A 17,051-nucleotide genomic window follows, 5' to 3' on the forward strand; every position below is an offset into this window, starting at 1 on the left:
TTATTCTTCTTACCAAACACTTTTTTTTTATTATTTTATTAAACATCGCTCAGATTTTATTATTTTTTATTAATTTTTTTTTTTTTTAAAATAAAATCAAATCAAAATTTTGTTGGTTTTTGGTTTTTTTGGAATTTTTTAAAGTAAATAAAAATTTTATTTCTTTATTTTTTTTTTATTTTATTTTTTTTTTTTTAAAAGTCACCATTCAACTTTTTATTTTTTTTAGACTCTCTCTTGTTTTTATAATATAAATAAAAATAAAATAAAATTTTTTTTTTTTTATTTTTATTTTTATTGTTCTTCCTACAAAACTTTTCTCCTCCTACTCTACCCCCCCCTTTGTGTCTATTTTTTTTAAAAAAAAAAAACTTCACGAACCACCAAAATTTTTTATTTTTATTTTATTTTATTTTTTGAATTCTTAGCATTTAACCACCACCACCACTTTTACCAACAATAATAACCTTCAAAATCTTTTCATCAATCATCACCATCTCTGATTCCATTTAAAATTAATCAAAGACGCGTGCCTATTTCATTTCATTAATCATATTTACCTACTACTGATTGGTTTTTATTAATTTTTATTTAATTTTTGCAACCATCCTATTTCTTTTCTTCCGTGTGATTCTCATCTGTTGAAAAATATTTTCTTTCTATTTTATCAACAACAACAACAACCCTTCTAAAAAATTTTTTTTTTTGTTTTTGAAAAACGCGTTTATCCAGCCTCACTCTTGATTCTCATAAAAAAAATCTCATTTAAATCAAACGCGTAATTGCTTAATCAATCCATTCAAACTCTTCTTTGACTTTCCTCATGCTTAAGTCACAATCTTACAACCCTCCAATAAGTTTCCGGTCGTCAAACTCTCCACCGTTCCCGCTACAGTCTGCTCAAATGCAAAATCATTATCAGCTGCAGCATCATCTACAACAACAGCAACAACAGCAACAACAACAACAACAACATTATCTCACTACTACATCTGCTTTCCAAGGACCCTCAGTGTCCTATAACCCGATCTCCGGTAATACAAACAATAGCATCACAGGAAATCCAGTTTCTTCTTCTCAACAACAAGCCATCCCTACAGGCCCTATTGGATCTGCCTTTAGCCAAAGCCTAGCTGCAATCTCAATCGCCACTTCGCCACCTCACCAACCAAATAAAAACCTTAAAATCCCTGGTCTTAACACAGCTGCTTCGATATCCTTACCATCATCCTCTTCACCTTCTTCTTCAGCATCTTCTTCTTCTTCTCTATCATCCTCCTCTTCTTCATCCTCTTCTTCGCCACCTTCAAACAGCACAATAACTCACAGCAGTATCATTTCTCAAGGTGGCCCTCATTCTTCTGCATCCACCACAAATATTGCTACTAAACCAAACTCTTCTTCTGCATCCAACTCTGCATCTACAATGTCTTCTTCATCTTCATTTTTCCCATCTGCTTCTGGATTCCAGCCTTTTATTCCAGCCCAATATTCTCAGGCTGTTATTCAAAATAATTCTTCTTCTGCATCTTATGCTCCATCAACACTCAAGACTTCTCCAACATCTATGCATATGTCTGTTTCCCAGCCACCATCTTATTATACAATGATATCGGATCAGCATACCCAGCAGCAGCAGCAGCAGCAGCAGCAGCAGCAGCAGCAGCAGCAGCAACAACAACAACATCAGGCCCAACAGGATTTGGGCTCTGCATACCCGTGTTTACGGGTTTTAAATCTTCCTAGAGACATTCACGAGCGTGAATTTGAAGTCATGTTTACGTTTGCTGATGATTTTCTTGGCTCAGAGCTCAAGAAAACCTCTACTATTGCTGACGATGGACTTCCTGCATCTATCGTTGGATTTGCTTATTTCAAAACCGTTTCTGCTGCATCTAAGGCCTTGACTACTCTTGCCCGCAACTTGCATCTATTCACTCCAAAGGAAATCTTTATGCGTCCTAACTCTCTTCCTTCGCCACATTTTGCTCTTAAAATTGATTTGCTTCATAAAAATAGAATTACTGAATCATCTCTTACTGGTATGAATGCTTTTGTTCAACAGCAACAGCAGCAGCAACAGCAACAGCAACAACAACAACTTTCTCAACAAGATAATTCAATGATTTCAAATCAGTATAAACCAGTTTCTAGATTTGTTTTCACAGGAAACCAGCAACAACAACAACAACAACATGCACCTCTTTCTGCACCATTAGACATTCCTCCTAGCTATAGTGACATGTTTGATGCATCTGTAATTGGCGGTACCGGCTTTCCTCCTCCTCCTGCATCCCCTCGCGGTATGTTCCCCTTGCAAGCCGAAGAGTATAATATTCCACGCATGTCTGGCAAGTCTCTTTTGTTGGAATCTCAAGGCCGCGAGGATGAGGAGTATAATGATATTGTCAAGGATGTGGGCTGGTTCTCACAAGGTTCCTTGGGAAATCAAATGTCATCCCCTATAGGGTATAAACATCAAGCCCCATCATCGCCTCCTCAGCAACAACAGGCTATTGTACCAAAACAACCTTCAGCACAAACTTCTTCTTCTTCTTCTTCTTCTTCAAATTCGACGTCTTCTCAAGTACAACAACAACAACAACAACAACAACAACTTAAGCAACAGCCCCAACAACAATCTCAACAGGCATCTTCTTCATCTTCATCTTCATCTTCATCCTCGTCATCATCATCTTCTCCTCCTTCTACTAGTACAGCCATTACTAAGCCTTCTCAGACGGCTTCTTCTCCCACTAAGAGCAAGTCCCAGATTTCAAGCAAAGCTTCTGGTAGCACTGCAACTGCAACCAATGGAAATAGTAGTAACAACGGCAGCACCACTAATGTATCTAACCCAAGCAATAACAAGCATGGAAATAACCGCGTTTTAAATGGCAATGGATCATCATCCGGAGTCTGGAATGGCGATGTTATTTCTGTTTCTGGGGCCAATAGTAACAATACAACTAATGGCAAAAAGGGTCGCAATAATAGCTCTAATATTCGCTCATCATTTCAAAGCTTATCTTTAAACTCAGGGGGTACTGGCAATGTTCCTAGTGGACCCAGTGCTGCTAGCTCATCAAATGTTACCAGTAACAACAGCAGTAACAATAATGGTAAGAGCAATGGTGGCTCTGGAAGCCCTCTTGCAGAAGGCCCCAAGGTTGTTGTTGTTCCATTTGCTCCTGGAACTCCTGGAGGTGCCAATGCCATTCACATTATGCAAACAGGCAGTCGTGTACTTCCAGCTGCCAATCCAGCTGATCAGAATCCTCCATGCAATACACTTTATGTGGGGAATCTTCCGCCTGACACCAATGAGGAAGAGCTTAAAACGCTCTTTTCAACTCGACGGGGTTACAAGCGGTTGTGTTTCCGGACCAAGGCAAATGGGCCCATGTGTTTTGTTGAATTTGACGATGTGAGTCTGGCAACCCGTGCACTTGAGGAACTGTATGGACACATCTTGTCCAATAGTGTCAAGGGGGGTATCCGGTTATCATTTAGCAAGAACCCCTTGGGGGTACGGTCACCGCCCAGTAATGGCAATTCAGCAGCAGTGGGCACAGGTGCGAATGGTCAACAAGGAGGAGGATCATCTTCTGGAGTCACTGGTTCAGGACCTTCAACATCTGCAGCAGGAGTAGCAGTAGCAGTAGCATCATCGTCTTCTTCTTCTTCTTCTTCTGCTACTTCTGTTGGTGGCAATAATAGTAATGGAGTAGCCACTGGAGGTGCAGGAGGAGCTAGTGTTTCTAGCAATGGTGCGTCTGGTGCATATTCTAACAAAGGATCCCAGCAACCACAGCAAGTTCAATCGCGCTCTCGTTAATTGGATATTAAGTAAGTGTTTGGAAGTTTTCTGAAAAAAATATATATTTTTTTTCTTTTTTTTTTTTTTTTTTTTTTTTTGGTTAAGAAAAGAAAGAAGAAGAAAAAAAAGAAGAAGTGGGAAAAAACAAACACTTTGGAAATTATTGGCTACTTTTTTTTGTGTGATGTGTACTCTATAATTTTTTTTTTTTTTGATTCACTTTATTTGTTACGTCTTTTTATTTTATTTTTTTTTCTAATGACCCTTGTTGTGGTACATTTATATACTATTTTTGATTACTATATTTCTCTCTCTTTAATATATTCTATATATAAATTTGTACCCATTATCTATGATGATGATAACCTTGTTGTAATGACAAAAGAGATGAGATTTTTTTTTTCTTTTAATGAGAAACATGCAATGGAGTAGTAATATATCTTGAACCAAAAGTATTTGTAATAATAATATAATAATAATCATAATAATAATAATAGTTATAATTATAATAATGAAATAAGTGTATTTAAAGAAAAATTAAATGCTCTTTTTTTTTTTTATTTCACTGAGCAAAGATTAAAAAAAAAATGTAGAATTCTATCTAAAAATAAAGTCAGGAGATTATTAGGGAGTTTTACAGAGAAGAAAGAACAAATTTTCTTTTTTTAAATATAACTTAAGTTATAGGATTATAACAAAAAAACAAAAAAACAAAAAAAAGAATACTACAATAAAAAAAAACAGGATAAATTGAAAGAAAGATCTACAATGATATGTATAAGAAGAATATAATGGAAAAAGGGAGATAGTGGGGAGGATTTACTTAGGTAAAAACAGGTCCATGTTGGTGATAGCATTTTATAAATTAATGGAGTAGCAAAAGAAAAAAAGAAAAATAAAGAAAAATAAAAAATAAAAAATAAAAAATAAAAAACCTTTATTTACCTTGCCCAGAAAATTAGTGTAAAGGTGTGTGTATATGTGTGAGAGTGAGAGAGAGAACGAAATATTGACTACCCAGTTTTTTTTTTTTTTTTTTAACTTGGTTGAATGAGCTACAAAGGCGAATATCCACAAAAAAAAAAAAAAAAAAAAAAAAAAAAAAAAAGTCTTAAAAATTCCTATTAGGATTGATTATTAAAGTCTAAAACCAATGTCTTGGCCTATAAGAGAATTTAATTATACATCTTTTTGGTTAAGAATCCCAAGACATTTGATTATTGAAGATTTTTAATAAAATAACATTTGTGAATTCAAAGACTTGTGCTTTGTAACTTGTTCTCACTAAAGATTCCAAGGTCTTAAGGTCCAAGACATATGGTATCGTTCCACTTCCCCTTTTATTTTTTTTTTAATTATAATTATTTTAATTATTTTAATTATATTTAATTATATTTAATTATATTTATTAAAAAAAATTAAATATGTTTCCCACTATTGTCTACACATATATATAAAATATACACCTGCCAAAACGTCACACGACAATATTAGAGAATCCTGAGGAAGTGAACAGAAAAGAGGTTTCTTTTTTTTTTTTGATTTTGATTTTGATTTTGATTTTGATTTTGATTTTGATTTTTTTTGGCTAACATTATAGAATCCGTAGATACTTAGATATATATACATTTAGAAGATAAATGAATAAAGAAGAGATGGCAATAACATCATCATCATCATCAAACAACAATATCAAACAACCTTGCAAAATAAAAACTTAACCGAAAAAATTCTGTTAATAAAGTTGCCATTTTTTTAAAAAAAAAAAAAAAATTCATTTTAAGGTCATTGATAATCACGTATCCTAAAGTAACCAAAATGGTATGAAATTGTTTGTTTTAATTGATTGATTGATTGATTGATTGATTGATTGATTGATTGATTGATTGATTGCTGCGTGCCGAGCAAAAAAAATAAAAATAAAAAAATAAAAAAAAAAATAAAAAAAAAATAAATAAATAAATAAATAAGATAAACAATTACACAGTGTAGATTTTATTTTATTTTATTTTTTTTTTTGACGAGGGGAAAAAGAAGTTACAAGAACAAATTGTAACTGTAACATTTTATTATTTCTTTCCTTCTCTCCCCACGCCTTGAATTTCTAATTTCTAAACCATTTGAATGAAAATGCTTGTTTTATACATTTCTAATTGAATTAAACAAAATGATTTCACATTAGATTATTATTAAATATTATTTTTTTATATATATTAAAAGTTATTATTATTAAATTATTAGTTTGCTTGCTTTTTTTTTTTTTTTTTTTTTAAAAGAAAAGAGAAAATATACATTAAATAAAAGATTAAATATCTCAAAAAAATAAATAAAAAAATTTAAATTAAAAAGAAAAAGAAAGAAAATCATCATCATCATCATCATCATCATCGTAAACTAACCAAATTAATTCTCAGCATAGAGAGAATCTTCATCCTTACGCTTGTTAATCTTGAAAAATCCTGCCGACATGGGGTGATTATTAGCAGGTCGGTCAACGGTACGTTCAAACGAAGATTCATAATTCTTTGGAGGATTTGGTGAGAGTGGGTCAACGCCAGGTGCAGCTGAGCTATTACGCTTGAAAAAGAAAAACCCAGGCTTCTTGGAACCATCATCTCCAACAACTCCATGCTCAACACCGGGCTGGGGAACTGTAGAAACTCCAGCAAGCTCTGGGTTTTGTTTGCGCGAAAAGAACCCGCCGCGCTTGGGTGCACCTGCAGAAGATGATTGACGGCGACGACGGCCGCTGCTACTGCTACCACCAGAGCAGCAAGTAATAGTAAGAATAATAAATGAAAACAAAAGAAGAGCTGAAAGAGTCCACATAAATGCCATGAGTTTGACACCCAGACGAGCCTCGACGCCAGTATCGTGAAACTTGTTGCGACCCAAAACAAAAACAGCAGTGTAAAGGGCTGAAGAAGTCATGCCAAAGAGTAGTGCAAAAAAGGTGAAAGCTGAGGCAATGGCAGATCCAAGACGCGAGCAGCAGCCAATAACTGTAAAAAAAAGCGAGACAATGACAAAAAAGAGGACTGCAAGATAAAAGCCAAAGGGGATACGCGAGAGATAGTAATAAGTATCACGGTTATTGATAAATGCAGAGGGAATACCATCTGTAGTTTTAAAAGCATCCTGAGGGGTGAAGGCAAAAGCAGCTGAAGTCTTGGTGCAATTGGTATTGTGGCCATTGCTATCGACGGCACAATAGTTGTAGGGAGTCCAGCGGACGGGGTTAGGAATCCATACGCCTGGTTCGGAAGATTGTATATTTGTTGTTTCGAATTCGATAAAGAAGAACTTGTTTAGTGGGCTTGAATCTTTAACACCTGAAAGGAGAATAAAGAAGAGGAGGACTGCGGAGCTAAAAAAAAAAAAAAAAAATCAAGATAATAATAATAATAATAATAATCAAATGAATTTCAAATGTGAATCTTTTTTCAATCTATAGATGAATAAAGAGTCCATGATTAAGAAATTGCGCGTGAGTATCTTTAGTACTGAATGGTATGGCGTGGTGATTCATATATATTAAAAAATATAAAAAATAAAAATAAAAAGGAAACAAGAAGGTACTAAGACTTGGGTATTTTGCACAGCCTCGTGGGGGAATTCCAAGAAGAAGAAGAAGAAGAAGAAGAAAGAAAGAAAGTAAAAGATCTCTGAAGGCAAATTTCTAACCGATGGAAAAAAGATTCATTTAAAAGATGAAATAAAATAGACATTTGAAAGTCCAATGATTATTATTATTAAGAAAAGATATACAATTGTTAGTAAAAGTTGTTTTGAATTTTTAAAAGTCCTCCCAAAAAAAAAAAAAAAAAAAAAAAAAGAGCAATTAAAGAATGGAATGGAGAAAGAAAAAAAGAAAAAAAAAATACACATACCCAGCAAGAAAAAGCGTGGCAATCGAGTTAAGAATAGGTCTTCCTGCCATTATTTATATATATAATATAATAAAAATATATATATATATATTTAAAAGAAGTTTCTGTTGGACTTTGTTGTTGTTTTTTTTTATTGGTGTTTTGTATTTGTGGGTGGGATGTCAAGAAGAAAGAAAGAAAGAAAGAAAGAATTTATAAAATTAAAAAATAAAAAAAAATTAAAAAATAAAAAAAAAATTTTTTTGTAAAAAGAACGGCGTGTTTTATTTATTTATACTAAAATAAATAAATATAAAAAGTTTCCACCAAAAAAGAAATAAAAAAAAAATCTTTCTCTGTGGAAACTCGAATTTATTTGTGATTTCTTTTCTAATAAAAAATTTATTTACTTTACTTTACTTTGCTTTTTTTTTTTTTTTGTCTTTAAATGTCCATTTCATTTCTTCATTTAATATATATATATATATATAAATTTCCTTTTCCCTCTTGTGATCTCCTCTCCCCACTTATTTTTTATTTATTTATTTTTTTATTTTTTTTTGGTCCACCAACTTTGCTTTATTGTTCAAAATCTTTCTTTCTATTAACATTATTTAAGAAATTGTGACTATTTATTTATTTATTTATTTATTTATTTTTCTACTTCTTTTCTTCTAAACTCATTTCAATTCTATATTGTCTATTTCCAATCCTATAATTTTAATAACTTTAAAATGACTTCTCAGTAGCAACCAATTCATGGTATATATCTTAAGCTTAATGTGTATTTCTTTAAACTTCTTCTCAGTCTTCTTCTTCTTTTACTTTTACTTTTACTTTTACTTTTACTTTTACTTTTACTTTTACTTTTACTTTTACTTTTACTTTTACTTTTTTTTTGCTTGCTATTGCTGATAATCGCAATTGACTCTCTTATTTTTCATAAATACTCTGTTACTTAACCATCAACCATCATACACTATAAATTATGATTAGATTACGTTTCTTTTTCTTTTTCTTTTAAATAGTGCAAATGTTGATTTTTTTTTTTTTTTTTTTTTTTTTTTTTGGTTGCAGCATTTAACAAAGCAAGCATTAATAACGTTTCGGTTTTCTTAGCTTGTGACCCTTTTTCTTTAATTCTTAATTCTTTTTTTAATAATAAAAAAAAACAGGTCTCTTTAACCATATATATATATATATATATGTCTACACTATCATTCTTCTCTTCTACCTTTTTTTTTTCATTTTCTTCTTCATTTTATTTTATTTTAACTTTCTTTAATGGCGTTTATATATATATATATATATATAAGTATTATTTCATTCGATAATCAATCATACTCTCTTCTTTTTAAGTTTATTTATATTTGTATGTATTTTTTATATATTTATATATAAATTTCTTGGGTGCCACACACTTTTGTAAGGCTTCATAACCACTGCCGCGCCCCGCCTTTATTTTTTTAAAAATAAACAAACAAACAAAACAAAACAAACAAAAAAAAAAAAAAATGGGTGGTGGTGGTGGTGACGTCTTTTTTTCTTTTTTAGGTCATAACAAGCCATAACAAGCCACTTTTTATATATATATATATATATATATATATATAGTAGTCATCGTTGCTACAGAAACATAAATACTAGGCTCTCCATTTTTTATGACTCCACCTGAACCGCATCTCAGTATCAATTTTACTGCTATTCAGTTTCATATTTACTCTTACACTATTAGTTCACTAAACTTTATCTTTTCCTTTTTTTTTTTTTTTTTTTTTTTTTTTTTCTCCCCATACATTTTAGTAACTTTCTTATCAATTTCAATTATTACTTTTACTTGTTATTTTATTTTATTTTTCTAATAATCATTTTAAATAATTTAATTTAGTTTTTTTTTTTTTTTTTTTTTTTTTTTTTTTTTCATTCATAAGTTATAGATGTATATAACAATCTATATCTTTGATATCCTTCTAATTGCCTAACTTTGATGGTTTGCTGCCTTTTAGGTAATACCATTTCAATAAGGGTTACTGTTTCAATCTATAAGTTTCGGATACCTAATGATATAAAATTCTAATAATTATTTCCATTCAAAAGTTTGTTTTTTTTTTTCCCCCTCCCCTCTGTTTGTTTGTTTGTTTTTATTCAAGGGTTATCCCCCTCCCCTCCGCCAGACCAGGACCCTGGAATTTTTATACATTTTGCTGTAATTCCTACAAACGACCTTAAAACAAAATTGGTCCACAGTTCAAGGGAGTTTGGCCGAGTGGTCTAAGGCGCCAGATTTAGGTGAAAAACACTTAAAATTAACGAGCGGCTGGCCTTAGAAACAAAGGAAATTTCAATTGTTTCTAAGTACAGTTTACTTGTACTGAAATCCTCTGGTATCTCCGGATACGTGGGTTCGAATCCCACAGCTCTCATTATTTTTTTTTTCTCTTTTATTGATTTGGTTTTTTTTTTTTTTTTTTCAATTAAAAAAATAAAAGCTTTTACTTTTTTCAAATTCAATAAATAAACAAATAATTCTTACACTAGAGGTAACTGAGACCTACATGACATGGAATTATCCGACAATTTTTTTTCTCCCCCATTTAACCTTAAAGGTTTCTTTTTTTTTTTTTTTTTTTTTTTTTAACTAATATATACTTATTCTTCCGAATTTGTTTCTCCAATAAATGGAAAATCCGCCTCATTTTTTATTTTTTTATTTAAAGTTTTCGGTATTTGATTATATTTGATCTTAAAAAAAAAAAAAAAAAAAAAAACTTCCCCCTCCAGCTCATACACTTACACCGTTCTAAAGACAATTCACACTGGTGGTAATTTTTTTTTTTTTTTTTTTTTTTTTTTTTCAAATTTATTATTCTAAAAATACAAAGCTTTTAAAATCTTTCATTCTTCTCTAATAACCAAAAATATATTATAGTCCCTTTCCTGTCATCCTCCTCTTTGTTTTAAAAAGAAAAGAAAAGAAAAATATCAACATCTCTTCCCTTTACCTTACTCGTAGCCAATGTCATGAGAAGCCTTGCCAATAACTTCAACCTTGAATCCAATCTTCTCAAGCTTGGGTCGGTCAAGAATAAGTCTACCATCAAAAATAAATGCAGGCTTGTTCATCAACGAGTACAACTTCTCGTAGTCAAGATTGGTGTCCTTGAACATGTCCCATTCAGTGGCCACAACAATTGCATCTGCATTCTTGGCAGCCTCATAAGGATCAGCTGCAATAATGACCTGTTTCTTGATTGTTTCAAGGTTATCCTGGGGAGCAGTCTCCGTCAAGTCAAGCCAGATCTGAGTCTCCTCAACCTTGGGGTCATACAAAGCCACGGTGGCACGCTCCTGTCTAAAGTATTGGCACAGGGAAATTGATGCAGACTCACGAGTATCGCCAGTATCCTTCTTGAACGCAAATCCAAACAGAGCAATACGCTTGCCTGAAAGTGTGTTGAAGAGCGAAGAAATGATGCGCTTAGTGAAACGAGACTTTTGGTACTCATTCATATCGACAACTTGCTTCCAGTAGGTAGCAACCTCAGGCAGATGAAGTGATTCGGACAAGTAAACAAGATTCAAAATATCCTTTTGGAAACACGAGCCACCGAATCCGACTGAGGCCTTGAGAAACTTAGGTCCAATACGGGTGTCAAGACCACATGCATAGGCAACCTCATCAACATCGGCACCAGTGGCCTCGCAAATAGCAGAAATGGCATTGATGGAGGAAATACGCTGGGCCAGGAGGGCATTGGCAACGAGCTTAGAGAGCTCTGAAGACCAAAGGTTAGTGGTAATGATTTGCTTGCGGTTGACCCAGTTAGCATACACATCGACAAGCGAAGAAGCAGCAGAGCGGCCGCTGGGGGTGTCGAGAGAACCAATCAAGACACGATCAGGGTTAAGAAGGTCCTTAATGGCAGTACCTTCGGCGAGAAACTCTGGGTTGGAAAGGAGGTCAAACTTGACGCCAGGTTTGCCATTAGCGTCGAGGATGCGGCGCATGCTTTGTGCGGTGCGGCAGGGGACGGTACTTTTTTCCACAACGATTTTAGACGACGTGGCCAAGTTGGCGATAGAGCGAGTTGCAGATTCGACATAACCCAAGTCAGCGGCAAAGCCCTTGCCCATGCCGGACTTTTTGGTAGGAGTGTTGACGGAAACAAAAATAAGGTCTGCCTCGTTGATGGCTGATTCCACGTCAGTAGAAAAAAAAAGGTTACGGCCGCGTGAGGCCTTGACAATCTCATCGAGTCCGGGCTCGTAGATGGGCAGGTCGTCGGAGTTCCAGGCATCGATACGGGCTTGGTTCAGATCAACAATGGTGACCTTGATGTGAGGGGACTTGTAAGCAATAACAGCGCATGTTGGACCACCTGTAACGAGAAGAAATGGGAAGTTTGTTAGTATTTTTTTTTTTTTGAGTTAATAACTTAAACAAGTAGTTTATTTCCAAAGTGATGTATATATATATATATAGAAACAATTGAAGCTTTTTTTTTTTTTAAGAATGGTACATACCGACGTAGCCAGCGCCAATGCAGCAGATCTTTTCAATTTTTTTGTAAGGAACTTCAGTAGTAGAGGCCATGGTTGTAGAGTTTGGAGGGTATATATTGATGGAAGGAAATGAATGAAAGTATAGTATGTAGGTATGTATGTAGGAAGGAAGGTAGGTAGGTAGGTAGGTAGGTAGGTAGGTAGGTAGGTAGAAGATATATATTAAGAAAGGGGGGGGGGGGGGGTTTTTTTTTTTATATATAAAAATACTAAGGGGAAAGAAGGATCGAGGGGAGAGAGAGAGAGAGAGAGAGAGAGAGAGAGAGAGAAGTCTTTTAAATAAATAAATAAAAATATATGTGGTAGGAACTTTTTATATTGAAAAAAACCATGCCATACTATTGATGGATATATATATATAGACAGCTACATGTCAATTTTTAATGACAATAACACGATTTATATATTTATATTATAGATCTTCTTTTTTTTATTTTTTTTTTTTCTTTCTATTAAAATCAGGTTAGAAAATACTGATAATAAGGATGATTGTTCATTTAGACATCTAGAGTAGCCAGCTAAGTAGTTTATAAGTCAATCAGTTAAGCTAGTAGTTTTTTTTTATGTATTTATTTATTAATCTATTAATCTATTAATTGATTAATTTATTTATTCATTAATCTATTCATTAATTTATTAATTTATTAATTTATTAATTTATTAATTTATTAATTTATTAATTTATTAATTTATTAATTTATTAATTTATTAATTTATTAATTTATTAATTTATTAATTTATTTAGATTAATAATAAGATTTCTATTTGAAGATAGAAATAAAAGACAAGACAAGACTGGGACAAATAACGACGTCATTGCAGAAAAAAAAAAAAGGACATTTTCTTTATTTTCTTTCTCCTTTTGTTGGTTTATTTCAATTTTTCATTTTTTTTTTTTATTTTGATTGGAATGGAATTTTTTTTTTTTTTTTTTTTTTTTGTTAAATGTTGGTTGTTGCAAATGCTGCAGGTCCCGCCATTTGGTATTTTGATGCGTCGTGGACTTTAAATTAAAAGAGAAGAATAGCCGATGGAATATATATATATTTTTTCATAATTATTAATAACCCGTTTTTTTTTTTTAGAAATAATAATAAGGCTTATATTACTAGTAAATATATATATATATTTTAATACAATATTATCTGATCCATTTTTCAATGACGATGATGTTAATGTTGAAAAAAAAAAAAAAAAAAATTATTAAAGAAAGACAAAAGTTCGGTTATCGGGCAAATCACAGGAGAAGCCCGCGCCTAGTGGCTTCACTATGTGGCTGTGAACGTCTCAAATCAAACAAGGACTTTATATGAATATTTATATATATATATATATATATATACTTGTAATTTAGCACTCATAAGATTATATATATATATCTCTATAACAAAAAAAAGTTGCTATGGCAATAATCGGAGAATAATGAAAAAAAAAAAATATGTATAACATAGATCTAAATTGTAATAAAAATGTAACAACCCTCAAAAAAATAACAAGTTAAAAGAGTCAAGTACGTGTCACATTGACATTTACCCGGTCGATTATAAAGCAAAAGCTATGTGTGAGGCGTAAACATACTCACAACATAAAAAAAAAGGCGGCGGCGGCAGCAGCAGCAGCAGCAGCAGCAGCAGCACACATTTAAGCAACAATACAAAAAAATCTGCACTCAATGCGTAATACAAGTTGTTGCAACTCAGTTGGCGCATATATTTCTCTTCTTCCCCCTCCATAATTTTTATATGCAACAGGTTTCCGCTCAATTAATGCAATTTTCCTTTTTTTTTTTTTTCTTTATTTCTCTCTTTCTCCTCTTTTTATTTTATTTTTTTTTTTTAAAAAAAAAAATAAAAAAGGAAATAAAATATGAGCTTGTTCAATTGTAGCATAAAATACTGTAAAATTCCATCAATTATATATATAAAAAAACTTGTTTTATTTTTCAATTTCAATTTCAATTTTATTTTCATTTTCGTTATCTTAATGCTTACTTTATCTCCAAGCTCTTGTACAATTGATCTTAATAGTATTCGCATGAAAAACAAAATGAAATGAAATAAAGAGAAACTATAGTAGATACTTCTATAATAACTTAAGTCAATTTTATTTGCAATTCACGTCCATCAGCAGTACAAGGTCAATTCATGTTTTTAAAAAAAGTATATACAATTTTTTTTCTTCAGCATTGAATTGACAAGCATATTGTATATATCATTTTGTCTAAATGTTCATTCAGCTAATGCTGCCACACCTCTAAAGTAAATCTTTCTATGCTACTACTACTACTACTACTACTACTACTACTACTACTACTACTACTACTACTACTACTACTACTACTACTACTACTACTAATGCTGTAATTCTTATTGTTATTTATATTTTTTTCATGCCAGTTTAATGCTCTGTCTAGTTGTTATTTTTATTTATTATTTTTAATTTTTTTTTTTTTTTTTTTTTTGGCTGTTTTGGTTGTTTTGGCTGGCTGTCTGCCTGGGTGCTGCTATGCTGCTATGCTGCTTTTTTGGCTGCATAGCAAATTCCTATATAAACACCACCACCACCACAAACCAAAAACCCTCTTAGAAATTTCTAATAACATACTGCACCTTACTACTTACACACACACACACAACAATAACAATAACAGAAAAGCGAAAAACCGCCAACCACCAAAACGCATTTTTTTTTTTTCTTTCTCCCTTTTTTTTTTTTTTTTTTTTTTTTTTTTTCTCTTCCTCTCCTCCTCTCTTTTCTCTCTCTCTTTTTTTTTACCTCACAAAAACTTAACCACCATCATTTCCACCACCACCACCACCACCACCACCACCAATCCTTTATAAGATTTCCTTCTAGGAGCATCTAAATAGCCCGCATCGCTCATACACTACTACCTTAATTTCATTCGCAATGTCTGATCTCTGGTAAGTTTTTTTTTATCAATTTTTCGCGATATCTTTATTGAAAAATTTCAAAATAAAAAGAGAGACCTTTTTTTTTTTTTTTTTTTTTTTACGACGCGATATATCTATTTTTATATATATATTTCTCAAGATTATCTCATTATTAATTATCACTATCTCTTGAAAATTTCAATTCTTTTTATATTCTTACTAACCCTTTTTTTTTCTTTGATAATAGCCCCGTCTACGCTGTAAGTCAATAATCACTTGTTCAATTCACCACCATCACTTTTCATCTCCAGCATTTGTAACTCATTCTTATTTCTAACCTGTAAATTAGCCCTTCTTTGGTGCCCTCGGCTGCACTGCCGCTATTGTCTTCACATGTATGTAACCACAATCTCACCAATTAGCAGCAAACTTCAATCTACTTTTTTTCTTCAATTTTTTTTTTTTTTTGAAAAATTTCAATACTAATCCATTATTTGCTTTTCTCTTTCTCTAGGCTTTGGCGCTTCTTACGGTACTGCCAAGTCCGGTGTCGGTATCATGGTTACCACCGTCATTAGACCCGACCTTCTCGTTAAGAATATCGTCCCCGTCATTATGGCTGGTATCATTGCCATTTACGGTCTCGTCGTTTCTGTCCTTGTCTCTGATTCCCTGAAACAACAACAAGCTCTCTACACTGGCTTCATCCAGCTCGGTGCTGGTCTCTCGGTCGGTCTTGCTGGTCTTGCTGCCGGTTTCGCTATTGGTATTGTCGGTGATGCTGGTGTCCGTGGTACTGCTCAACAACCCCGTCTTTTCGTCGGTATGATTCTTATTCTCATTTTCGCCGAAGTCTTGGGTCTTTACGGTCTCATTGTTGCTCTTTTGCTTAACTCTAGAGCCACTCAGGACGTTGTCTGCTAAATCAGCGTCTTATTTTTTTTTAAAAAAAAGAAAAAAAAAATAATGACAAGTTCATCAACAATCTCCTCCCAACTATACCATACCATTTCAACTCATCCATCTATCTATCCAACATCATCTTATCCATAATACCTCATTAACATAATGTCTTAATCTACCTATTACATATTTTTCATTATTTTTTTGACTCTTTTAAATTTGGACTATTCGCCATTTTTTTTTTTTTTCTGACATCAACGCATTTTTTTTTCCCTCCACCCCCCCTTTATTCTTCTTCTTCTACTCATCATTGTACTCATATATATATAACTCTTAATTGACTTGATAATTTATTATTATTATTATTATTATTATTATTTTTTTTTTTAAATCTGATGTCAAAATATTCTTATAAAGTCTCGAGATTTATTTCTATTTAATTTGGTCCCGCGTAGACAAAATATCAAGTATTTTTTTTTTTTTTTTTTTTCTTTTCTTAAAGCCACTATTGTGCAACCTGCCTTTAATTTTTTTTTAATTTTTTTTAATTTTTTTTGGTGGTGGTGATTTCACTCTGTGCTGTTTTTGGTGCGTGGCTGGCTTTCTTCTCTGTTTCCCGTAGTTGCCGCCACGGCCACAGCCGCCTTGCTGTTTGTGCTGTTTGTGCTGTTGTTGTTGTTGTTGTTGTTGTTGCTGCTTGTGCTGCTTGTGCTGCTTGTGCTGCTTCTGTGCTGCCTGTCTGCCTGTCTGTCTGCCTGCCTTTGTGCCTGTCTCTGTGCCTGTCTGTGTGCTGCTTTTGTTGCCTTTTTTTTTTTTTCAGCATCTCCACAGTAAACCTTATAAGCAGCACAAAAAAAAAAAAAAAAAAAAATAACCCTCTGCCCTGAAATCTAGTCAGATTTTATGACATTACACAAAAAGAAAAATAATGTAACTATTTTTTTTTTTCTTTTGACCCCAGAAAATCACAATGCTCTCTCTCCTTACAAAAAAAAATATATA

The 17,051-nt window shown here is 32.6% G+C and overlaps 4 protein-coding genes across 4 annotated transcripts; 2 read left to right on the top strand and 2 right to left on the bottom strand.

The window, feature by feature from the left end:
- Positions 1–823: 823 nt before the first annotated feature.
- SAPINGB_P000058 (uncharacterized protein) lies at positions 824–3,838 on the top strand (the record flags this gene model as incomplete). Its single annotated transcript, XM_031994783.1, has 1 exon — positions 824–3,838. One exon carries the CDS (start codon positions 824–826, stop codon positions 3,836–3,838), a length of 3,015 nt encoding a protein of 1,004 aa, XP_031850674.1.
- A 2,385-nt stretch (positions 3,839–6,223) lies between these two features.
- Positions 6,224–7,760, bottom strand: SAPINGB_P000059 (uncharacterized protein; the record flags this gene model as incomplete). The annotated part of the gene is made up of 2 exons (XM_031994784.1): positions 6,224–7,187; positions 7,711–7,760. The coding sequence occupies 2 exons, from the start codon at positions 7,758–7,760 to the stop codon at positions 6,224–6,226; spliced, it is 1,014 nt and encodes a 337-aa protein (XP_031850675.1).
- A 2,932-nt stretch (positions 7,761–10,692) lies between these two features.
- Positions 10,693–12,283, bottom strand: SAPINGB_P000060 (uncharacterized protein; the record flags this gene model as incomplete). Its single annotated transcript, XM_031994785.1, has 2 exons — positions 10,693–12,068; positions 12,214–12,283. The coding sequence occupies 2 exons, from the start codon at positions 12,281–12,283 to the stop codon at positions 10,693–10,695; spliced, it is 1,446 nt and encodes a 481-aa protein (XP_031850676.1).
- A 2,879-nt stretch (positions 12,284–15,162) lies between these two features.
- On the top strand, positions 15,163–16,070 carry SAPINGB_P000061 (uncharacterized protein; the record flags this gene model as incomplete). The annotated part of the gene is made up of 4 exons (XM_031994786.1): positions 15,163–15,176; positions 15,394–15,406; positions 15,496–15,541; positions 15,661–16,070. 4 exons carry the CDS (start codon positions 15,163–15,165, stop codon positions 16,068–16,070), a joined length of 483 nt encoding a protein of 160 aa, XP_031850677.1.
- Between the last annotated feature and the right edge of the window lie 981 nt (positions 16,071–17,051).

This window comes from Magnusiomyces paraingens (assembly GCF_902498895.1).
Source record: "Magnusiomyces paraingens strain CBS 517.90 genome assembly, contig: contig1, whole genome shotgun sequence".
Taxonomy (NCBI): domain Eukaryota; kingdom Fungi; phylum Ascomycota; class Dipodascomycetes; order Dipodascales; family Dipodascaceae; genus Magnusiomyces; species Magnusiomyces paraingens.